This window comes from Mustela nivalis (assembly GCF_964662115.1).
Source record: "Mustela nivalis genome assembly, chromosome: 3".
Lineage (NCBI taxonomy): Eukaryota > Metazoa > Chordata > Mammalia > Carnivora > Mustelidae > Mustela > Mustela nivalis.
Genome location: NC_139022.1, coordinates 141,141,281 through 141,167,035, shown reverse-complemented (window position 1 = coordinate 141,167,035; position 25,755 = coordinate 141,141,281). Strand labels below are relative to the sequence as shown.

Here is a 25,755-nt window from a genome sequence, read left to right as displayed (position 1 = left end):
ATAAGGTATGTAGCTCAGGTAGTAGCATCACACCAACGGTAGTTTCTTACTTTTGATAAATGTACCACGGTTGTATAAGATACTACCACTAAGAGAAGCTGGATGAGTGTATGTGAGGACTCTCTGTACTATCTCTGTAACTTTTTTATAAATCTATAATTATTTCAGAAAAAAAAAAAAAAAACTACTGAGAAGTTCAATGAATCTCCAGGAGCACCAGAGGACCAATTGTGATGGATACAGATCCAAGAACTGTTGCCAAAACCACAGTGTTTGGCCCAAAGAACTGGACCAACAAAGACTACAGAGCCCATGCTGGGCTGACACTTCAGGCTTCACCACCACTACCACAAAACTGGGCGCTTATGTGTCATTGCTGCCTCTAGAAACTGGATGTCACTTCTGCTACCACCATCTGTCACCAGAATGGAGTTGGGACAGCCCCTGCTTCCTCCCATTGCTGGCTATGCTTACATACTAGCTGCAAGGAGATTGGGACTTGAGTATTTGACATTTTAATTCTATCTCTGGAAAGGAGCTCTATTTCATAAAATAGGAGATTTCCCAGACATAAGTATGCTTACTTGATGGAAAGAAAGATAATGTCCATTATGGTGATTGAGGTCATCTAACTAGAGTGGTCAGACAAGGTCCGTTGGAGGAAGTAGAATGTAGATAGGGCAGTGCTGTAGTGAAACCAGATTTGAAATAAAACTAAACAGCATTTGGCACTCAGCCCTGTGGCAGAGGTGAGATTCTGATAAACAGAAATACGTCATTCTCACACAAAAGTTGTGTTGAACAAGCAGTACATAAAGTGTAAGAAGAAAACCACTTTATTTTTGTCTTCTGCTGAACCTTTCAATCAACTTTGTGGGTCCACGTCTACTACGTTTTCAGTCAGGGGTAGGAGATGTCCTCAAGAATTTTATAGTCACTCTTGAGTAATACACACAATTCTAGGGGTCATTTTAAGTCACAAATTATAATTTCAGATTAGCATTAAAATGTCAGCCTTGTGTAATAGTCAAAATTTCAAATTTGCTTCTAAGTTGAGCCTTCTTCCCTTCCTCTGGTTTGGGCCTGAAGTCAAGGAAGGAAAGGGTTGCTCTTCCCTCACATCTGTTCTTCTGACTAATCATGTTTCAGTCTCCCTGGGGTTGAAGCCCAGTAATGGTAATAGGTCACGGGAGCAGAAAAGTTTCTACTTATCTGTAAAGTTAGATTTTATAGTCTCTGTTTTTGTGCAAATTTAAAGTGACTTTTCTCATGAGCTTTCACGTGGTTCTTCAGAGATTTTTGGAGATCTCTTATCTGCAACTCCTTGGCAGGGCAAATGCAAATCTTCTCTGGCTGGTCACTTCCTTTTCCCTTTATTTTCTAGAAATCTAGGAGTTCCTCAGCTTCTCTCTACTCAAATCTTATGTTTCTAGGCCACCCTCTTGCATAGGACCTAAGATAACCCCATGCCAGCTTGCTCTCTGGACCCACTGCTAGTCCCCAAGGTCATGTATTTACCCATTGACCTGACAGACTCTGGAAGGCCTGACCTCTATCCTCTCATGGGCACGTCTCCATTGTACCACCATAAAAGCAACCGGTAGTCTCTCTCACATACTTTAGACAATTCTGTTCTCCTCAGATGCAGGGAACATATATTAAGCTCAATGTAGGTCTCTCGAAGCCCTTTTTCCTAAGCTTACGTTGGAAGTTCAGACACTTGCATCCCTTTTCCTGAGGGTAGAAGAAAGGTAAGACTAATGACCAGGAAAAAAAAAAAAAAAAAAAGCTCTAAAATTCTTCTCTACCTGTTTCCAATTCCTAACTCTTTTCCACCCAAAATACAAAGGAGGAGTTTGAGTTATCTAGCCTCTTTCTTGTCATTTCTTTTGAAAATATTTCAGCGTGGTAAGCCTTTTGCTTTCAGCTGTGGCATCTCTTCACTTGGTGTTTTAGATGAATCTTCCCTTTTAACATCTTGTGATGCTTGGATATCCATCTTCAAAGCAAAACCAAAACCCAAAAAACTTGTATGATCCCTCTTGTATATTCCCACTTGCTAGAACAACCTGAATTTCAACAATCATCTGGGGGTGTGCTGGGTTAGGGACAGCAGCAGACACAGCCACCTATGGTAGAACAATATATGGTCAACTTCTCCAGTGTATTTCTGGTGGATTCTCTTATCGTAGAGGCCTACTCAAATGCCAGTTATCTTTTCAAATGTGATCTGTGCACTACACCAAAACAAAATTTTTCTGCTTTTTCTTCAGATTTTCTTCAAATTCAGATTTTTTTCTTTTTCTTTTTTCTTTTTCTTCAGATTCAAACATTTTAAATGCCTAAATTCATTCTATTTCTATTCCACAGTAAAACCAACCTTTCTAGATAAAACTTGTTTGATTTCCATTCAATATAAATTCTTCTGTTTGAGCTCATGCCCCTGAAGTGAGAAGCTTATAGCAAGAGTACTAACAGAATGCAAAACTCTTCAAAAAATACTAGCAAACTGGGGCGCCTGGGTGGCTCAGTGGGTTAAAGCCTCTGCCTTGGGCTTGGGTCATGGACCCGGGGTCCTGGGATCGAGCCCCACATCGGGATCTCTGCTCGGTGGGGAGCCTGCTTCCCTCTCTCTCTCTGCCTGCTGCCCTGCCTGCTTGTGATCTCTATCTGTCAAATAAATAAATAAAATCTTAAAAAAAAAATACTAGCAAACTGAAGGCAGCAATATACAAAAAAGATTATACACCACAACCAAGTGGGATTGGTTAGTTAAATATCTTTTTAAAAAATCAATTAAGGTAATATATCCTGCCAGTAGAATAAAGGACAAAACCACATGATCATCTCAATAGATTCAGGAAAAAAATGTGACAAAACTCAACATTCCATCCTGACAAAAACACTCAACAAACGAGGAGTGGAAGGGAACTTCCTCAGCCTGATAATAAGTATCTACAAAAACCCTACAGTTAGCAATATATCTACCAACAAGAGAGAGAAACTTTCTCCCTAAGATCAAGAACAAGACAAGGAGGTCTACTCTCACAACTCCTATTCAACATTGTACTGGAGATCCTACAAAGGGTAATTAGGAAAGAAAATTAAATAAAAAGCACCTAGTTTAGAAAGGAAATAAAACTATCTTCACTTGCAAATGAAATAATCTTTATATAGAAAATCCTAAGGAATCCACTAAGAAACAATTAAAGTAAAAATACTACAACAGACTTTCAGGTTATAAAATCAATATCCAAAGATCAGTTGTATTTCAGTACACTAGCAATAAACAAAACAAAAATTAAATTAAGAATATAATTCAATTTACAATAGCATCACAAACAATAAAATATTTAGAAACAAATTTAACCAAAGAAGTGTAAGACTTGTACATTGAAAGCCACAAAACATAATTAGGGAAAAAATAAAAATTAAAAAAAAGACCTAAATAAATGGAAAGACATCCCATATTAATGGATCAGAAGACTCAATCACTCAACCATAAAAGAAGAATAAAATCTCATCATTTGCAGCTTCATGGATGGATCTAGAGGGTATAATGCTAAGTGGTTTCGCCCATAAGTCGAATTTAAGAAAGAAGACAAATGAACAAAGGAAAAAAGAGACAAACCAAAAAATAGACTCTTCTTATTTTTTTTTAAAGATTTTATTTATTTATTTGACTGACAGAGATGACAAGTAGGCAGAGAGGCAGGCAGAGAGAGAGGAGGAAGCAGGCTCCCCACTGAGCAGAGAGCCCTATGTGGGGCTCGATCCCAGGTCCCTGGGACCATGACCTGAGCCAAAGGCAGAGGCTTTAAACTACTGAGCCACCCAGGCACCCCCCAAAATAGACTCTTATATACAGAGACACACTGGTTGTTGCCAGAGGGACGGTGGGTAGGGGGATGGGTAAAATAGGTGATGTGGATTAAAGAGTACACTTACCATGATGGGCACTGAGTAATGTATAGAATTGTTGAATAACTGTATGGTACACCTAAAACTAATGTAATACTGTATATTAACTCTACTGGAATTAAAACAAGTAAGTAAATAAATAACTTTTTAAAAAGATACAGTAGTCTCTAAATTTATCTACAGATTCAATGCAATCTCTATCAAAATCTTTCTTGCCTTCCTTGAAGAAACTAACAAGCTGATTCTAAAGTTCATATGGAAATTAAAGGAGCCCAGAACAGCCAAAGCTATCTTGAAAAAGAACAAAGTTGGAGAACTCACTTTCTAATTTCAAAAGTTACTGTGAAGTTACAGTAATCAAACGAAGTGGTAGTGGTATGAACATGTATATTTTATATGTGATTTATATGTCATATAGGATATAGACATATATATCACATATATAACATTTAATATAGATGTTATCGATAATGGAATAGAACTGAGAGTATAGAAATAATCTCTCACGGTCAACTCATTTTTGACATGGGAGCAAAGATAATTAAATGGGAGAAAGAACAGACCTTTCAATAAGCAGTGTTGGGACTAATTATCCGCATGCAAAGCTTGACCTCTACTTCATACCATAATCACCATATATTAAAATTAACTCAAAATGAATCAAAGACATAATTTTAAGACCTAAAAGTATAAAGTCTTAAAAAAAAAGAGACCTACATTTTTATCAGTTTGGATTAGGAGATGGTTTCTTAGATACAAGACCAAAAATATAAGAACAAGAAAAAAATAGATAAATTTGACATCACAATTAAAATCCTCTGTGTTTTACAGGACATCATCAAAAAAATGAAATGACAACCCACAAAATTGGAGAAAATTTTTGAGTATCATATATCTGATAAGGATTACTATCCATGATATGTAAATAACTCTTAAAATTCAAGAGAATAAGAACAAATAATCCAACTTTTTTAAATGGACAAAGGATCTCAGTAGACTTTTTAAAAAAAAGATTTTATGTATTTATTTATTCATTTATCAGAGAAAGCATGCGCATGAACAAGGCAGGGGGCAGAGGCAGAGGAGAAGCAGATTCCCTGCTGAGCAGGGATCTCAATGCGGGACTTGATCCCAATCATGACCTGAGCCAAAGGTAGACACTTAACTGACTGAGCCATCCAGGCATTTCTTTAAAGTAGTTCTACAAATGGCCAAGTACATGATTGCATAGCTCCATGAAAATACTACAAACTATCGAATTGTATACCTTGAATGGATTATTTGGAATGTAAATAATATTTCAGTAAAGCTATTATTAAAACAAATGCTGAGATAGTCTTTACCTTGAGAAACCATGAGCAGTGCTGAAACGAAATGCAGAAGAATGTTTGTAAAATAATACAAAATGCAATAAATCCTGGTCTTGCTACAAGTTGCAGTGAATAAGTTATTGTTTCTCAAACCCAGCACAACCAGCAGAGACACTGCAATGAAAAGTGAGATTTTTAACTAGATGGTGGTTTGGTAAAGCTCTGACTCCTCCTTGGCTGATTTCAAAACAGAGCCTGGGGTTAGGGTCTGTGGCTACTACAAGACCTGTGGGCTCCCAGCTGCAGGCCGACAGCACTGTCCCACTGGCCTGGGCTGTGTGAGTTGAGGGGTCCCTCAGGGTGCAGGCCCTCAAGATGATAACCTAGAACTAACTGTTCCTAACGGTCCTGCGAGAACCGTGAGGCAGCGGACCCCCAGCCACAGGGTCCATGGTCCCAGGGCACACGAAACAAGGAGAACTATATCTTAGCCTTGTGTCCTAGCCTGGGTTTCCTTAACAGCAAAGGATCCTCTGTGAGCAGGAGCAGGAGTGAGGGCAGGGCTAATACTCGGGGCAGGAAGAGGGCCCAACACCCTTATGATTTGTCTTCCACCTGCGGGACATTCTGAGAAGCCCCACAGAATGCATCTTAGAAGAGTTCACTCCTGAGCTGACAAGAAGACGTATTTAATCCCCAGCTCCTCTTCACCACTGGGTAAGGGCTGTACTGTGGGGAGTTAACCTCCCACTTCTGGGTTGTGCCAGCCCAGGTTCCCACAGGTGTGCTGTGGAGACAGAGGGGCCTGGGAACACCGCGCCTTCACCCAGAGCCCTAAAGATGCCTGGAATTGGCAGAGCTGGAGGAAGAAACCAAGCGGAGAGAATCTGAAGCGATGCTTGAGACTTGAGAGGTGTCTGATGCAATCATCCGCTAGGCTCTGTGAGGTCTCAGGATTAGCAGGGCCCAGTGAGGCGTGAAACCATGGGCGCTTTGTTCAAAAATTACTGGAATTTCAAGATGGCTACAGGAGAGCATAAGCCAAGCTCAGGGCCCTCTTGAGCCCCGTGTGGCTTCACTGGTTGCCTATGCCCCTGAAGCTGGCCTTGTTCTGGACTCTTAAACAGCAACTTACCTCTCATCCCCATGCCTCCCCCGCACCCTGCCATGCGTGCGTGCGTGCGCACACACACACACACACACCCAGGGGATGGCCTGTGTGCATCTTCCTAAGAAACACCCCCGCTGAGGAACTGACTTTCCTCTTCCGTGTCTCTGTCTCTCCCTCAGCTCTGGCCACACAACTGTAAGCTCGGCCTCCATGGGGGTTGCTGACTCCGCTGGGGTGTGCTGAGGTTTTTCCAGGCCACAGTCAGATCTGGGCAAAGCAGAGAAGTTTTCATAAAGCTGCTTAGTAGTTTTCCATAAAGTTCTTTATTATAAGATTTTTGTCCTTACTTAAGAAATGAAATTATGGTGACGGCAAATAGCATTTTTTATTTCGGCAAGGTATGATATTATTTTCTTTAAGTGGCAGTCCTTGGCCAATGCTGGACTTCAAAAGAAAATTACTAGCCTGTGAATGCCTGAGAATAATGAGATGGGAGGTGGGAGAAGGGGTCCGGGTTTAAAATCAAAGACCTGGTGGAGGTAGGGATTTGATCGTGTTGGGACAGGAGGGGAACAAACCAGGGTTTTTCACCAACAGTTCAGCACCTCCCATCCCCCACAAGACAAGAGAACCGTCAAGACCCATGAGCTCCAGCCTGGACCTTAGGAATGTTCCTGGTGTGCTCTTTCTTTCATCCAGTTTCTGGCCAAGGCTCTGTCCACTGATGAAGGGGAAAGCACTGCCTGCCCAGTGGGACACGAGCGCTGGGGCAGCTCCTCATCTTAAGAACACATCCCCTATCTTCCACTTACCCACCAAAGTTCCACTATCGGTAACGTGCTGCTTTGGGTAGAATGCGAGCCCTCTGGTTTCTTTAAATGATTGAGTACATCGGTGCTTTAATTTTTATTTCCTAAAGATTTATTTATTTGAGACAGAGCATGAGCAGGAAGGGCAGAGGAAGAGGGATGAGCAGACTCCATGCTGAGCACAGAGCCCGATGCAAGGCTTGACTTATGACCGTGAGATCATGACCTGAGTGGAGACCAAGAGTCCAAGGCCTAACAGATCGTGCCACCCAGGTGCCCTGCATTACTTCTTTTAAAATGCACTGAAACTGTACATAAGAAAATGTTTCTGTGGCAGTTAGTATGGTGCCTGGTGCACTGAGAATGTTATACAAAGATGATTATGATCGATGATGATGATGACATTAACATCACTAAATCCTAGCAAAGCCCCAAAAGATAGGTGCTAATATTATCCCCAATTTTTGGCTGAGGAAACTAAAATTCAGAGAGGTTGAATAAGTTACTCAAAGTCACACTGCTTGGAAGTAGAGAGCCAGGATTAAAATAGATGCAAATAGTGTCCCTAGGCCTGCTGGGGCACTTTGAGGGACCGCTGGTGCAAGATTGGGCTGACTGGGACTTTACCGGTCCAGTGAACTCCCCCATTCTCACTGTACCACTGGATGGGCATACTAGCTTAAAAGCACTTCAAGTGAAAACACGAAGCCCTTTCTTAACCTCTATTTCTCTTTGTCCTTCTTTTTCCATACCTTCCTCTCTCTTGGCACTCCGTGTGTGACTCTGGAAGAACCTACTAGAGGAAACAAACCAGAAAGGTCCTCTCAGGACATCTTGCATCTGTAATATCTGGAAGCAGTATCTGATATTTAGTTTCATATACCCTAGGTGCCTAATAAATGTCCAATCATGAGAAGGCAGCCTCTCTCAGGTATCTGTCAAGCAGTCAGTGGTGTTACTGGAGCGCCCTAGCCAAAGGCTCCATCACTGAGCATGCCCCACAGAGAGCTCTATGCCCACTTTCAACCCTACATCTCTCCCTACACATGGCCATGCTCAAACTCATTACAATGCTTCTGAAAGATGTAGGAAGTATTAGCACAGTCCCACTGTCAAATTCAGGAAATGTCATCTGATATGTACCATCACCTACCATTACGTACCATCCACCCTCCAAATGTTTCTACTACAGTCCTGGAAATCTGAAAAACCAGTGAATAAAGGTAGCACCTGTCCCACAGCATCTAATTAATGCAGGACTCCAAGGAAGAGCATGAAGGTGGTGGACCAGGGTCCCTGAAAGATTATAATTGGTCAATGCTTCCAGATATGGAAAAATGTTAGATGTTGACTCCCAGCCCACCACAAAGCATACCTTCTTTTAACAAAAATCAGCCATTCTTCTGATATTAACCTTTGACATTCATTTATTAAATCTCCAGTGATTTGTTAAGAGGCAGTGAATTAATTGTGACAAAGACTAGGCAGTTGTAGCTCTGTGTATGGGAGAAACCATTTAAAACTGATTTTCCATTCCCAACACTTTAATTTTCAACACTAAACAAGCATTTGCCAAAACTTTTTATTTCATTTTTTTATTTGAGCCAGCACCAAATGGTAGGCATTTTTTTTTTAATTGAATCCATCTGTAAATCAGAAGAATATTCTAGATGCTCTGGAAGAAAACTTTCCAAGCTCTATTAATTACTGAGTCTTGACATCTGGACCTCTCGCTGATATTCTTGCTCTAGCAGGCACACTCACAAACAATGTGCAATATCATTTCAAAGCACCGGTGTCTGTTTCGTTCCAATATGGATATACTAATTTTATTTGTTTGAAGTTGCAGAGTTATCAGGAAAAGAGGACGGGAAATCAGAATTTTTGGCCAGGTTGGTAAGCCTAACTTCACAGATCTTATGGTCGAATCAAGCAAGAGGCCAATGTGGTCATAGAGCCAACTCTGTCTGGCTCTTCCTCAAAGAACAGGCATTCTCCTTGCCCAGCCAAGAGAGAACACAAAACCCACTAACTGAACGCAAAGCTGTCCCTCAGCTTTCATTTTCTGTGCGCGGGCTCACGCACACACCGCTGTTCTGTTCCTTCTGAGTGCCTGGCTGCTTAGAAAAGCTTGAGAATAATTCTGAGTTATCACACCAACTTTGGGTTAAGGCTCTCGGTCCTCCTCCTTTCTAAAAGGATTAAATACAAAAACACTTGAAAGGGGTGACATATAATTCAGGAATGCAGAAAGGTAGGGGAGAATCACTTTAGGAAGAAGAGTGGAGAAGTTTTCTTTAGTACCAGCTGTCCATAGCATTCGATCCAGGGCTCTAAGACATGGGTAGTTATTTCTAGGCCTAAATACGGTATGCTTCCTTTTATTCTGTAGATTATGAAGTCCGTTTCCACAAAGATCAGTTAAAATTGGGTTGGGACAGAAAAGCAACCTAGAGAAGCAGAAGAGGGAAAGGACGAGAAAAAATTCTCGTGCACATGGAACACATCAGAAGCGTTAGACATCTGGGGACACTTTGACCTCATCTTTACCTTTGTAAATATACTGCCTCACTTTTTTTATTTCCTCCTGATGTGTCCCACCTGTTAATACAAGGTAAAATCTGTTCCTTTGTCAAGGAATATAAAGAAATGAGGCTGCCTGCAAGTTTTGTTTGGTTTTTAATACAACCTCTTTTAAAAACATTTGCCAATTACAGTTTCAACCACATAATGGAATTTTCACTCTTTTATTCTGTTTTTAGGACATAGTTGCTGCTTAGAGTTGGTAATGAGTTTATTAATCTTTCACTGGGTAGACAAGAAGACCCTTCACTGTGGCATTAACCAGGGTTTCTCAACCTGGGGATTTGTCGAAGTTTTGGACCAGAAAATTCTTTGTTGGGGTTGTTCTGTGCAGTGTTGGATTTTGGCAGGACCCTTGTTTTATACCGAGTAGCACCTGTTGTGAGAACGAAAAATGTCTCCAGACTTGCCAACTGCCCCCCTTCCGGGGCAATGCTTCCTTCCACCCTAGAAACACTAGCCACTGGCTTTAAGACAATCATTAAAATATGAAAAGGAGATATTAAAGTAGACACCCCTCTGAAAGGTCAAAGTTCTTATTTCCCAAGTGTTTCATATTTGAGGAGTATTTTAGTAGATCTTATCCACTGCTTAGCCTCCCCTGATTACATGGTGGACTCATCCACTGAAATCTGACGTGGCAGAATCTTCTCCCGCCCCTGGAGAGATGAGTCATGAGAATTCCATTTCCTTTTGCCCATTTCTCAGTTCTGGTCTGAGACATAAAAGGGGGAAAATGTTTGAGAACTCCTCCTTTTGTAAGATTAAAAATAATAGTAATTATAAATAAGTTCCTCTCTAAAAAAAAAAAAAAAGTCTTTTTGCCATATCTGTTTTTTTTTCCCCCACTAGAATGTCTGTCTTTGGATGTGAATGTACTGCTTGGAACATGAGCAGCCCCTCACAATCACGAGGAACTAAGGGGGAAAAAAAAAAAAGAAGAAAGAAAGAAAAAAAATTAAATGCCAACAGCTTGAGGAAGGTAAAGCAGAAAGAATAAAAGAACTTCAGTCCTTGATGATATCTTTGAACCACTGAACCAGCCTTGGAATGTCCACTGTAGGCTGCTTGTTAGTTGAAATAATTCAACACTTTTTTTGCTTAGCCAAAGCAATAGCTGGCAAACTATAATTTGTGGAACTGAGAATAGTTTTTACATTTTTAAAAGGTTGTTAAGAAACAAAGGTTGTTAAAAATAAACAGCGATATGGGGCCCACAAAGTCTAAAATGTTGACGACGGGGCCCTGCACAGATAAAGTTTGCCAATCCCCAATCCAAGCCACTCATAGCTAATGTCTTGTGATTTGTGACCCAAAGCATTCTTAACTAAAACAAGTACTCATATCTTCACTTTACAATTATAGAAACTGAAGCCTGAATCTGCCAATCGTAGGCTCAACCAGACAAGTCAAATACAAATTTGCTATTACTTTGATTCATTGTAAAGTTAAGCCAAATTGAGGCATCACAAAATATTTAACAGACTTTTCTATTTCTTGGGGCTTCAAATCATATTTGTACCACAGGTTTGATTTTACAAATTAGAATAGATAAAACCTCTTGATAGAATACAGTATGCTCAGTGAATACCTTCAAAGGGGCGTCAGACTATTCTACTATCTGGAGCACCAAGGCATTTCCTGTCCTAGGAAGTCAAACCTCGAGACCCCAAGGAGGAAAAGACATTACAGAAATACACTAGGAATGAACTCGCTGATTTGATAAATCACCTCTTCTGCTTGCTGAAACAGTTCCTGAATTTCCTTGCTGACTCACTTAGAATGAATCCTTAGTGAAAAATATCCAAAGGCTTCCTCCATTAACTTTAGCACCCAAGTTAATACTGCTGATCCCAGTTGGACCAGCATGTTTGGTAGCACCTTGATAAAGGATTTGAATATTGGCAAAATCTTATACTCAGGGTCAGGTCCCCAAGAAGGCAGACACAGCTCATTGTGGAGAGCACATCAGAGGAGTGTTGTATGAGTTACAATAAACACTTGCTCCCATCTCACCACGGGGGGCCATAACTGAGCACTGAGTGACTGGCAGGGCTGGGTTTTCCTCAGGTGATCCATCTAACATTTCTTTGGCCTTGTATCCCAGTCCCTATCCTAGTACAGTAGGTGGTCAGTCAGGAACAAAAGCCCTCAGTCTACACCCAATACTGGTTGTGCTTCAGGGTTGGGTTGGTTTGTCGGCAGAGCTTGACCATATCGGGATCCAGATTCATCCATGTCTCCCAAGGAGCACATTTCTCCACTGGCTCAGTGGCTGGAGAAACCATTTGCTCACTTTGCGGGTCCCTGAAAAGACTGACCGGGGGATTGCTGGAGCTTTTTAGAAGGGGTGTCACTGTGACAGTGGGAACGGTTCTGCTCCTTTCTGGCCTAGGACTTGGGGTTGTAGGTTCCAGATTAGTCTGGGGCTTGATAAGAGGTTTTGTCTTTTCTACCTTCTGGCCCAGCAGCCAGACACACAAGGCCACTGCAGTTACTATCAGCAGGAAGACCACCACAGCCAAGGGTACAATGACCATCAAAGGGTAACTGCTCTCCCTGGGCTGGGTGGGTGTTCCAGGACTGGTGTTGGTAGTGTCCGGTGGCCAAATGACCCTGGTTGGAGAGGCCTTGCCATCCAGAGTAGGCTCTTCACCACGGTGTTGTCCCCAGGGATTTGTTTCCTGCTGCCTGGTCTGGGCCAGCTTCCCCAGAGTTTCTGTCTTTGCCGTGGGTCCTGGGGAAACCATAGGCTTTCCCCGAGAGAGATCTGAAGTCACAAGGTTATGGGCAGTGACTAATAAAGAAACATCAGGGGTAAAGGTTTGCAAACATAAGGGGTCAGGTGACACTATGCTGAAGGCGAGATGACCTATTGCTGGCTGTATGTGGTCTGCCCTGAGCAAGAAGGTGAAGGAGTCATTCAGCATATCGATGTCTGTTAGGTTGGCATGTGCATGAAGCATCAACAACCCTTGGTCAATGTCCCTCTGAGAGAACAGAGTAGCATTTTCCATTGCTGTGTCTCGGCCCACTCTTCGTACAAGTCTCCCATGGACAGGGGGTTTGGTCACTTCAAATCTGGGATCACTGTTAGTCCTATTAGCAAGCTCAGTGGCATCAAGGTCCTTTCTTCTCAGTGGATAAACCACCCTGTTGGCGATTGTCAGGTTTGACCTAATCCGCAGTAAAGGCTGCACTTTGATGTTCAGCATTTGTCCCGTCAGGTTGCTTTCTGGTGTAAATAGTGAGAAATACAGCTGGTCCTCTGAGGCCGTGAGATCTGTCATATGGTAACAGAGTCTTCCTGAATGCAGGTCTTCCTGCTCAAAGCTGATGACCACCTGGTTTTCAATGAGCAGATGCCCATGTTGGAGGGGACTTGTCATCTTGTAAGTGATTTGAGGGCTTTTCCCATTGGTCATTGCTGATAAGTGAGTATTGGTGATGGGGACAGTTGTCTGGCCTTGTGGGAGAAGTAGGTCTGTGAGGTTCACAAGGGTGATGGAAATGGGGATGACATCCAGGTGGAAGAGCTTATAAAGTGGGCGGTGTTGGCCATCAGTTACACTAAAGTAAAACACACCCGAAGATGGGCTTCCATCTTGTATAAACCATACCTGAGAGTTATCAATGTCAGCTTGTGTGAAATGGTGAACAGGTATGTCTGGATGGTGAGCCATTGCTAAAATGCCATTATTAGGATTACGGATGATCATATATCTGATCTCCTCTGGAGGACTGTCTAGATCTTCCACTCTTAGGTTTTCAGGTCCCACAACCAAACTATTCCCCTGCAGAACCTTCAACCGAAGCCCTTTTGTCTTTAATTCTGGTGCCTGGTCATTAACAGGGGAGATAGTGATGTTAAACATCTCTTCAAGGAAGTTGGCCTCTGGTTTGGTGGTAGACTTGCTCTTTTGTTTTGGCCAAACAGCAAAGGTAAAATTATCAACCAGAGATTCAGAGTCATCGTGAAGGTATAGGATTCCAAATTTATTAACTATATACTGAGAGAAGTTGGGTTTTCCTTTGGTAATATTCCTCTCTCCAACCATAATGGTTCCATGGTGAGGAAGAGATGTAACCTGGAACCAGATTTCATAATAAGATCTCTGAGATTTGGGCAGTTTCAACAAGAGGTTGGAAGCATCTAAATTAGATTGATCAATGAGAACTTTGTCTCCCTCCTTGACAGCAGCTCCTGTGAAAATACAAATATAAAGAACAAAGAGGCATTTCACTAGAACTTTCAGATGACACCTGTAAAATCTCTTTCTCTCTCAAATTTCCCAATCCTAGTGGATTATTCTAAACCCCTGTGTTGCTCAAGAACATGAATTAGCACTGTTACTCAAGGTAACAATGCATATAACAAATTGTATTTTAAGTATACATATCCTAACTATTAGGTCAGTATTTCAGGCAAGAGAATTCTAAAATCTTGAGATTCACTTTTAAAATGTTAATTTTCTCACTTATCTACCACTGGACCTTCTCTTGCCGTAGAAACAGGTGCAGCTTTCAATACCCCTTTCCTTTCAGGAACTTGCCCTATTGTTATTTTCATTTTCTATAAATGGTTTCCAATAGTAGGCATGGTAAAGTCCCCATTTGGAGTTACAAATAAAATCCTTTAGAGCTACTTTTCCATCTTCCCCCTAACTACAACTATTAAAGCTTGTGAGAGTAAAAAAAGCCTCAGAGGAAGAGCACACATAAAGAAATCCATTTTTATAACTGTATACATTTTATTTCAAAGGTTGATATCATGCCATTTCCAATTCATAAGGAGAATATTTATTTCTAAATTGTCCCTACTTTAATAATTACAGATAAGCCACGGACCACATCTTTTAGTGGCCTTACCTGTATTTGCAAGCAGACGACTCTGCCGACCAGGCTCATTAATTTCATATGAAATAGTAATACGAAACTCCTCAGGACCTAGAGCTGCTGGTGGGGAGGACATTGTGAATGTGAAAGAGTCTTCTGCAGTCCAGCCGGTGTTCTCATGGTCCACATGCTGGTATAATATCAGCCGTTCACTGACCTGTGCAGACAGGAAGAAGAATCAGCCCCTGCCTTCCTGGATAATATGAGGACTAACACATATCCCAACTGAAGGAGATACAAGTTTTCTTCAGGGTTTATTCTCATGCTCAAATTAGGCACATATCTATGCAAACACAAGAACACTAACAATACGGTAACCTATTTGTCGGTGTGAAACTCAGTGTTCAGTTGCAAAAATAGTTTATCAGAGAAAGAAAACACATTGCTTTTGAGATATCTAAGGCTATGGTTTGTATATTATAGAAAGCATATAATGAACCTTCATTTGCCACTCTGATAATTTTAAAAACTATCAACTCAGAACCAATCCTATTTTATGTAATACTCCTACCCACATTGTGCTCAGTAGCTTATTTTGAAGCCAACCCCAAACACTGTTTTATCTGTAAATGTTGTAGTAAATATTGACAAAGATGGCTCTTTTAAAAACATAATCACAATACCATCATCACATCTAAATATTATCAACAGTTACTTAATATTATCAAATATTCAACTAGTGTTCAAATATATCTGATGATCTAGTACATGGTTTTTTGTTTGTTTATTTTACACAGTTGGTTCATTTGAGTCAGGATCCTTAGTAAGTCCCCACAACACATTTGTTTGATGCCTTTCATAGGAGTCTCTTAGTCTATAGGTTTACCTTCTCTAATTTTTTTTTCTTATAATTAATTTGTTAAAGAGTTTGGGTCATTTGTCTTACACAGTTTCCTATATTCTAGATTTTGCTGGTTACATCCCAATGGTATTGTTTAACATGTTCTTCTGTCACCTATATTTCCAACACGCTAGTAGTTAAATCTAGAAATGTAGTAAGAATAAGACTTAAGTTTTTGTTAAGACTGTTTTACAGGGTGTATTTTATATTTCTTCTGCATCTCATTACAAGACTGCTTTTTGGACATGTTAGTATTAATAGTTGAATTCAAGTGTTGCCAGGTTGATTTATCTATCTTAAAGTTCCCCACCAGCCTTATCACCTGATAGTTTTATAAAGTCATTGATATGAATGCTTAAGTCCCTTATTTTTGCAGTGGCAAGGCACCGATATTTTTAATCATTCCTTCTTCATTCTTTTCTGGAATTCTTCTATAAAGAAGAACTTTCCCTCATCAGCTATTTGGCTACACTGAGGTACAGCATATGCAGGAAAGACAGGATAAATACTCGATTTTTTCCCTTTATACCAATTTTTAGAAAAATGAGTCCTGTGGCTCCAATATGCAAACATACCCATTGGTTTTTGTTTTGTTTGTTTTGGGATTATTATAAACACATGAGTTTTAATATATGATATATTTCATTCCATTGCAGTTCTTACTCTCCTTGATGTTCAGAGTTTCCCACCTCACTTAGGTTATTTTTCAAGATTTAATCTAAGCCCCTGATGCCTAATGCCTATCAATGTCTTGTCTAGCTCAACTGATGGAGAGGGCCCCACCCAGTGTTTTATTGTCCAGATCTCTTGTGGGTAGTCCTTCCCCTAACAACAGTGACTGCAAGTTCTAAATCTCAAACCACAGAAGGGAAGGCTTGAGATAAAATGTCTCACCCTTTCCTTCCTATAGGTCATATCTTTTTCTGACCTGCCTTCTATTATAGTATCTGAACTTATAGGTAGGTTGTTTTCAAGGTGTTTATGTCCACGTCAGAAGGGTCTAGGATAAGTTATCATAAAATTCACAGAGCAGTTGAGTTTATTTCATCAGTCAGTATTTGGAAATACTGTATTAATTAACAGAAGCTTGGTTGTGTATTGTTCTGGCTCAACACTGGTGCAATGGATGCACCTGGAATCAGAGCTCTAGAAAGGCTTTGGCCTAGTGAGTTTCCACAGAATATGAGCTTCCTGTTTCCAGAGTGTCCAAAAACTGTTAATGAGTCTTTTTTCCTTTCCTATTCAAGAGCAAGGCAAGAAAATGCTGTCATTTGGGGATTTTAAGGGGGGAGAAGAAAGTATTGTTTCTCAACATTTCCTCATCAAGAAGCAAGGTCACTCATGAAGAATTGGTTTCCCCAAAGGTAATTTCTGGTAGTGACCACTGACTTGATCCCCTAGAAGTTTCTGGGAGAAAAATATCAGTTTTATTTATCAGTTCTACTATTTCTATTCTTAGCTAAAGAGTTATGATAAAATATTCATCCTAAATGTATTGCTCTTCCTAAAAACAAGTGACAGTGCCATGGGTTTCGGACTGGAGAGTGGTTCCTAAAGTTTCCCATTCTGCTTGAAAGAGGCATACTATTATAAGACAAGAGACATTTAGCTTCTTAATATTAAAAGTAACATAGTTTACTGACCAGGAGGAAAAAATTTTCTTGGAAGCGATCTTGTCCTTTGCTTCTTTGGTTTAAGTAAAAATTAACTTCCCCCCAAAATACATAAGTTATTGGAATAATCTAAGCGTCTTGTGATGTCTACAGGATGAAGAATGATAGTCCCAGGGAAAGAATGGTTCTCAAGATGAGAGCAGTTGAGATGAAGGTCAAAAATCTGAGAGAAATTAATTGGAGAGGAGCCCTAACCATAGCTGTGTACTTTGGAAGACTCCTGGAGGAGAGGTCTGCTACCAGTTCTTTTTCCAAAAAGTCATTCCAAAAGTGAGAAATTGTGAATAACGTATTGACTCATTCTATGCTGGAGAGTGAGAGAATCAAATTAGATTCATCCTGAGTGTCTGAGCTTCAAGACTGGACAGCAGGTAATTGAAAGTGCCAGAAGTAAAAGGGAATGAGTGTGGCTATCGAATGTCAACTTGGCAGTCATGCCCTGAAGGAGCTTTGGGGTGAGTAGAGTCTTTAATAGATGGCAGAGAGCTTTAAGAATCAGATTCCAGGGGCGCCTTGGTGGCTCAGTCAGTTGAGCATCTGATTCTTGATCTCAGCTCAGGTCTTATTCTCGGGGTTGTAAATTCCAGCCCTGAATTGGGCTCTACCCTGGGCAAGGAGCCTACTTACAAATAAATAAATAAGAACCAGGTTCTAAGGTGTGGGTGTACGCATGTGTGTGTGGTGGCAAGGGTTGGAAAAGGGAGAAGAAGACCAACACTTATAGGGAAAAGTGTAAGGTAAACCTCAAGAGAAGGATCTCAGACAGGATTAGGAATTTTGAATAAAAAGTGGCCTTAGGGTCAACTTCCAACAGCTCTGCATATTTCTGCTGTATTAAATATAGATAGATAAGCCACTTAGCTGAATACCTAGGCTCTGAGATTAAGGAGACAGGAGAGGAGAAGTTTTTATTTCCCACGGATTTAGATTAGGCCAGTTATTTTCTCTTTTACAGATGGAGTCTTTCTAGAATGTCATTAGAAATTAAATTTTGTAGAATTCACAACTAGTAAATGCAGAAGGAAAAACAGAATGAGCAAAACCACTGTTTGGCAATCACTACAGTAATAAATATTTCACAGGTAAGAATCCAAAAATGATTACTTATACTAGTGAGCTAAGTTGTGCTGAGAAACAGGGTATTTCAATAGTTCCAAAGTAGTTCCTCACAAAATACTTAATTACAGAAAGGGAAATAGTGAGTTCGCCAAGGAGAAACCAGAAGGAGAGGACCTAAGTGGGGGACATCACCAGCGACAGGGCGGAGTGAGCACCGGTGCTTCCTGACGGGAGGCTGGAGGAGAACTTGGCCTCTCTCATGCCATTCCCACCAAAGCGCACAACCTGAATCAGACTGTGAGGAAATGTCCAATGAAACCAAAGTGAGGAACACTCTACAAATAAGTGGCCTGTTCTCCTCAAAAAATGGCCACATCACAGAAGTCAGCATGACTGCAGAATGTTTTCAGATTAAAGCAGACTGAGGACACCTGCGAACTAAATGCTCTGTTTTACACTGTGGATTTTTTCCTTTAGGATATTCTTGGACATTCTTTTTTTCCTAGAGGATATGCTTTGAAACAACTTGTGAAATTTGAATAAGATCTATAGATTATATAATAGCCCTGTATCAATGTTAACTTCATGATTTTGAAAATTATACTGTGGTTATATGAGAAAGGCCTAGTTTCAAAGAAATATGAGCTGAGGTATTTAGATTAATCATGCCTGCGACTGACTTTTAAAATTTCAAAAGTGTGTGTGCATGCGTGTGTGCGAGAGAGAGAGAAGAGATATGATAAAGCAGATAGTTAAAAGCTAACATTTGGGCAATAAGGATGAATAGTATACTTTATACTCTTTTGCAATTGTTCTGTAAGTCTGAAATTATCTCAAAATAAAAAAGTTTAAAAAATAATTCTAAAAATGAAATCCCATAGTGTTTTACTATATCAACTTTAGAAAGGGACCAGTGGTTTCTTTTCTCTGATGACCAAGTATGTGCAGAATGACCTGAGTAGTCCTTTCATTTGAAATGACAGTATGATAACACCTCCTTGGGTCTCTGAGATCTGTCTTCTGGATTTCACATCCTTGGTTACCACAGAACCACAGAAAAAAGTATTTGTCAGAGGCCAGAGGGATAGAGTTGGCTCCAAAAAGGCCAGGGGCCCTACTGACTTTTCTGTGCTGGGTTAAAGTTTACAGCTGAGAGGCTGCTGAGAAGCTCAGAGAGGGTGGGAATTAGGGAACTCCTCTCCATCCCCCCAATCATTGTCCTAGTTGGGAGCAGAGCTGAGATCAGGAGCCAGATCTCCACACTTGAAGATAAGAACCCTTTCTCCTAGAGCACTGTATTGGACACTGCTTGGCTCCAACTACCTGAATGATTACTCTTCTTCCTCCAAGGAGGAAGAGGACACACATTAATATAAAAATGGAAGCAGAGGAGTGTAGCAGAATTGGAACCACGGGTTGATCAGACCTACATTCAAATATAAGTGCTTCCAACTTTCAGCTCTGTGACATTTATGCAGGACATTTAATTTCTCAGAGCCTACATTTCTGCATTAAAATATGGAATAACATTTCGCTTGTATATATACACTTAACCTAGTTGATCTTTTGCCATATTGACATTCGAACCCGCATGCCCTGAGCCTTTCAAAGTCTTTCAGAAAAGTATCTAAGTCCTCATTAGCCAATTCTTTACTAGGACATCAGAGGATTCTGGTTAAGGTGGAAGGTTATACATATTTTTTTAAAAATAAAGAACCATGGCATGAAAATATGAAGCAATGAGAAATTTCTAAAACATGCCTAATAAAAAAAAAAACTTTTCTTCATAAAGCAAAGAAATAGTTGGGCTGGAATTTTGGCACATACTGCAGAAACTTATTTCCAGTTTCTTTGTAAATAAGTATTAGCTCATCATCCTATGCTTGACATTTCAATAAATATTTGTTTAATGAATAAGCTACTTAAGAAGTGCTTTACAAAATTTAATTATAAAGTATGTTTATGCCATGAAACAGTAGAAACAAGGCGATCCAAGACATTTCTAACCCATTTATTTAACAAAAACACAAATAGTACCTTTTACTGAGCCCTGCATATGTGCCAGACACTCTGCAAAGCATATTATGTAACTCATTTTATTTAATTTTGTTTTAGGGGCCTTATTATATCCACTGGACAGATTAAAAAAAAAAAAACCTGAGGGTGAGAAAATTTAAACAATTCACTCACAGCCAACAAGTGGGAGAGCCCAGTTTTTAATCTAGTCCCACAGGACTCTAAAAGTCACGTTTTTTTCCCACTGTACTGCTCCTTCACCATTGAAAGCTCAATGAGATTCTAGGCAACTAAGAAATTCTCAAGATATTTGCTCCAATTTTAAGGAGTTTAATAATATAAAAAGTCAGTTGGTAGGGATGGTTAGAGCAGACAGATGCCATTTTGTGGTCTGGCCTGGCTAGGACGTAATCACTATTGGCCAGAACTTGTAAGGATTCAAAGAAAGAGCTCATTTTATATACTGCATTCACTATAAAAGGAAAGCTAAAGAAAACCTGTGTTTTATATTTTCTTTTGTATTATTGCCATTGTATATCAGGTACAAACTTTCTTGTAGGACTTTAGAGGAAAGAAGGTGGACTCAGGGGAAAGGAGTTTCTACTTGGATCAAGGCTGAGGGCAATTCCTTTCTGGTCCCGAGGTGACTAGCAGACAACTATTTTCTTCAGGCTAATCTCTTTAAAGATGAAGGCATTTTTATAGTTCCTCATTGTTTGACCACATGATTTTACACAAACCTCAGTGTTCTTCAGATTTTTTTGTGTGGGTGGCCATGATATCGTGTGTGTGTGTGTGTGTGTGTGTGTGTTGGCAAGATATAATTCTTAAGCATTCAAATATTACAAAGGGTCATTATGAGTGTCTTGGATGAACCTGGGGTGAAATGGGAGCTTTGATACAACATCCTTGGTGGAGTCAACCATGACATAGAATCTGACCATTTTTTCCCTCGAATGGTGTGTACATTCTGTAGATCCACAAAAGTACACATGGACAGGACTGAGTGTTAAGAGAATAAAATTGTCAGACCAAAGATGGCCAAAGATGGGCTAGAATGTTCTGGAGCATCTCTTCATTCTGAGGGTCTTTATAAATCCAGTTTCCCATGGTCCTGATAAGAACACAGAACATTAGTCTTTTATACTGCTCTCTCCCATGGTGGGCCTTAAAAGTCAATCTCAGGTTTGAAATTCCCACTGAAGAAGAGAGTAACCAAATTATCTTGGTGTCAGCTGGGAAAAGGGACCGGGAGAAAGGAAGATATGCAGCACGTTCACTTGGTTCTGCACAACACGATGCCTTTGTTAAAGATCCCAGTCTCTAGACAGGATAACTGTTGTCCAGAAGAAGCAAGGGAAAACATAACTGGCCCAAAAGTCTCTATCGTGGGCAGATTTTCATTGAGAAAGGGGGCTGTAGAAAGCCAAACACTTCAGAAAGGTAAGGTCTCTAAGGTTCCATGTAGGTTAACCAGAAAGTCCTATAAGCTAACACTTGGAAAACCACAAGGTCCCATGCTCCTGAAGGATTAGCTCAGGCAAATGACTCCTCTTTATGTGCCCTTGCTTACTTCTATCAGGGCTGGCACCATCATGTGAGCAGAGAGCAGTCAGGTCTGGAGAGCTCAAGGTTTCCAGAAGAGGTGAGAAGTCTGGAGCAGCCCAGGGAGTGGCAGCTTGGAGGGTGCCCAGGTACCATGCTAGAGAAAGTGGAACTGGTTAAGTCCTAGAAGTGATTCTCCTTAACGGGAATGGATAGAAGACCTAAGTTCCTAAGTGGTGCTATCTGGAAGTCTCCAGCTAGAAATAAGCAACTGAAAACCAGGTCCAAATAATTACACTTGATCCTCTATGACAGAGCCAATCTCCACATAAAAATGCTAGATCAGAAAGCTTTTCAAGGAGCCCAGCAAGATAGCCATTTATAGCCCTACTTGGCAGAAAGGTCCAAATTCACATTTATATAGAAGTGAACATTGATTCTCATGGGCTTTATGCCATTACAAGCAATGGAAACCTTTAATAAAACTACCAGTCGGGATCACAGAAAAGGTGATTCATCAGGAAACACCAGAAGGTAGTATGTGACATCTTGCTTTTTTTTATACATGAGTTTGGTTGGCTAAAAATGCCCCCCTTCTCCATAAAATATCAGATCCAAATCCCTTGAACCCGTGAATATTACCTTTTTTTTTTTTTTAAGATTTTATTTATTTATTTGAGAGACAGAGAGTGAGTGAGAAAGCACTAGCAGGGGGAGTGGCAGAGGCTTCCCCAATAGGGAGCCTGATGCGAGCTTGATCCCAGGGATCCTGGAATCATGAGCTGAGCTGAAGGCAGACGCTTAACTGACTGAGCCACCCAGGGGCCCCGAATATTACCTTCTTTGGCAAAGACTTGGCAGATGTGATTAAGGATCCTGAGATTGGAAATTCCCCTGGACAACCGAGGTGGGCCCAAACTGTATTCACATACATCCGTACAGAGGGAGACAGAGGGATATTTGATTCAGAGAAAAGAGAAGATACAAAAGTGAGCAATGGAGGCAGAGACTGGATGACAAAGCCACACACCAAGAAGTGCTGGCAGCTATCAGAAGCTTCAAAAGGCAAGGAAGGAATTCCCCATTAGAGCCTCCAGAGGGAGAACAATCCTGCTGACACCTTGAGTTTAGCCCAGTGAAATGGAGTCTCAACTTCCAGCCTCCAGAACTGTGAGGTCATGCATTTCTGCTGTTTTAAGCCACCAAGTTTATGGCCACAGGAAATTAATACAAGGAGAAAAGAGAAACCACTCTCACTGAAATGGGAATTCATTCTATCTGCTTTTTCAAAGGAAGAGCCAAAGTTCTAAGAAAAAGAAACGTATCTGGTTATTCGAAGCTACTGCGCCCGGACCCAGGAGCCAAATACCAGTTTGAACAGTGAATAGGTGAGCAAGTGACAACTGAATATTGCTACATGTGGAAAATATGCTGGCACATAGTCCAGTGAACTGTGATGGTAAAACCAAAACTGCCAAAATGACACATGGGTGGTAAATGTCCAAAATGACTACTGAGTCTAGTTAGCATGGAGCTTGCTAGTGAAGAGACCCCAAGAAACTGGGGGGCGAGGGGCAAGAGTGATCAGTAACACAAAGACACTGATCCTTCTCTGCTCTGAAAATGAAAGGCGCCAAGCTTAACGATCCCATTGGGCTCTCCATTAAGTTGCAATAAATTAGTTTCTGTTCTATGGGAAATGTGCTCACAATTTCTCAAAACATCAGTGTTATCTTGTGCAACAAACTCAGACTCTGGGAGAAAAGGTAACTGGACAGAATTCACAACACCACCCATGCATTGTATTATTTTCTAAGTGTGGCCCTGAAAGGCTGTGTTCATTGCATTGCAGTAACATTGACAAAAATGGATGATCTTCTCTCCACAATAGCTCAGAGGTTTAAATGCAATTACTGGCTTTATGGAAAAGAAAAAAGGCCAGACATCAGAAACCTCAAAACCAGAACACTTTGCTTTTTAATGATTCCAAATGATCTAAACATGCACTGGAATGAAAATCACTCAATTAGCCCTCGGCTCTACTTGGAGTGCTTCATAGAATTCAATTCATACTTTTTTGTTCACACATTCTTTGAAATGAACGATAAAGCTCCAAAGCTGTAAAAAGTTTTCATTTCATAAAATTTGATGATTCACCTTCTCTGTGTCTGTGTGTGTTTATTTCTTCAGGGTAGAAGAGAATGTTACTTCATTATCTTGGTAGGTTGACATGGCACGGTTCAAAAAAAAGTGAATTTATCTGGGATAAGAAAATATTTTGAGCTATTAACATTACAAATGTATTCCTACAATTATCCCTACATCCAGAATATGATATTAAGTGTAATGGAGGGTCTAAATTTTTTCACAAGCTATAACTATCCAGAGTCAGTGATTAAAATGGTCATTTTTGTTTATCCATCAAAAAAGCAAGAAAGGGTGTAGGTTTATGTGCAAAATGATTCAATGGCCTTCTCCCCCCAGCTGAGGATGGTAGAGAGCTGGAAACAATTTCGTCCTTTAAAGTAAAGGTATGAAAGCAAACTCAACCATCAACTGCCTAAAACAATCTCTTAGCAGGTCATTGGCTAACAAATCAGAAAATCTGAAATTAGAAAAACCGGTGAAGAACGCCAAAAGCAATCAAAGCCATTTGATTACATGAACATGGCTGAATAGTTCTGAACTTCTATAATTGAACTTGATTCCTGCCTGAGTCATATCTCTCTGTTCACCAACCAGACTGAAGGCTGATCAAAGCACGAAACACATGCTCAATAAATGTCTTTGGTAAGTCATTTCAGAGAAAAGGTTGTGATTATCTTCATCATCTCCAAAGTCTGTCTCTACCACTTCTTTTATGTCTCAAATGGTTCTGGAGCTGCTGGGGAGTAAATCTGAGCCATCATGAAATGGCTGAGCACCAGCCAGGGTCCTATTCAATAGAGGCCATAAAATTGCAGATTTTAGGCAAAGATTTACATTCTATTTGCACATGAAAAAGGAGAGAGGACCTGGAAATGGGAAAGCCAGGAAGATGAATAATAAGTTTCTTCCTCTTCCCAAGTCACAAATAAAACTGCATTTTTAAAGACACAAGCCTAAACCCAATGGGAATGTCTTCAAATTAATGTCAGTTGTACTGAATTTATTGACTCCATTGCCATTGTATATGGAGTCATATACAATGACACCCCCCCCCCGATATAATGTACTGCTTTAATGTCTTCTCATTTTATTTTGACAACAACCATGTTGTTTTCATATTCAGAAACACACACACATGGAAAGAGTCAGGGTTAGCACTTTGGTTTCTAGTTTTACCATTTCCTCAGTGTACTCTTTCCTCTCCCCACATTACTGACATGTTTTGTGACTACTGAAGTGGAAGAGTAGTCAGGGTATTTCAATGACATTTATTCATAGACATTTAGTCAAACAAATCCTGCCAAACCCACCTCAACTTGGCCACAGCAGCTGCTCTGGGGAGGAGTCCTTCCTCTGGCTCTCCAGGCTCAGGTCACTTGGACCCTGCCCCCAGCCCTGGGGCCTCATTCTGCCTTCCAGCCTCTCCTTTGCTCAAGGTCGAAGTGCTCTGTCCAGGCATGAAGACCTGACCTTGGCTATGCCCCCTGCTCTTATCATCATTCAGAGAAATGTGTTCTAGAACACCAGGGGCTCTTCCCCAAAGGAAAAGGGTAATTAGGTTACAGGGTGACAGGCAAATGTCATTCTCTTCTGTTGACCTCATTTCCATTCATTAAATCACTGTAGCACATAAGGATAAGGATGGCAGCCAATTCTGGTGTCCCAGAAAAATTACCTCCCCCTGCGAAACAGGTCTTTTGGCTACTGGGAGAGGCAAGGAGCCTCTCACATTTCCAAGCAGCATTAGCTATCATTTAGTTCAAGTCTGCTGCGTGTGAAGTGGTATGCTAGGCATTCGGTACCCATGATCCATGCTAATCCATACGCAGGCTCCTAGAAGAAA

The 25,755-nt window shown here is 40.6% G+C and overlaps 1 protein-coding gene across 2 annotated transcripts in view; it reads right to left on the bottom strand.

The window, feature by feature from the left end:
- Nucleotides 1-8,549: 8,549 nt before the first annotated feature.
- Nucleotides 8,550-25,755, bottom strand: part of LOC309860858 (chondroitin sulfate proteoglycan 4-like) — a 62,846-nt gene continuing 45,640 nt past the window's right edge. For both annotated transcript variants that reach the window (XM_082723297.1, XM_082723296.1), the window contains exons 9-10: nucleotides 14,604-14,787; nucleotides 8,550-13,938 (exon numbers count right to left, since the gene is read on the bottom strand). In XM_082723297.1, coding sequence (XP_082579423.1) covers nucleotides 11,891-13,938; nucleotides 14,604-14,787 — 2,232 coding nt within the window. In that variant the 3' untranslated portion in view covers nucleotides 8,550-11,890. The remainder of the gene's footprint in view (nucleotides 13,939-14,603; nucleotides 14,788-25,755) is intronic.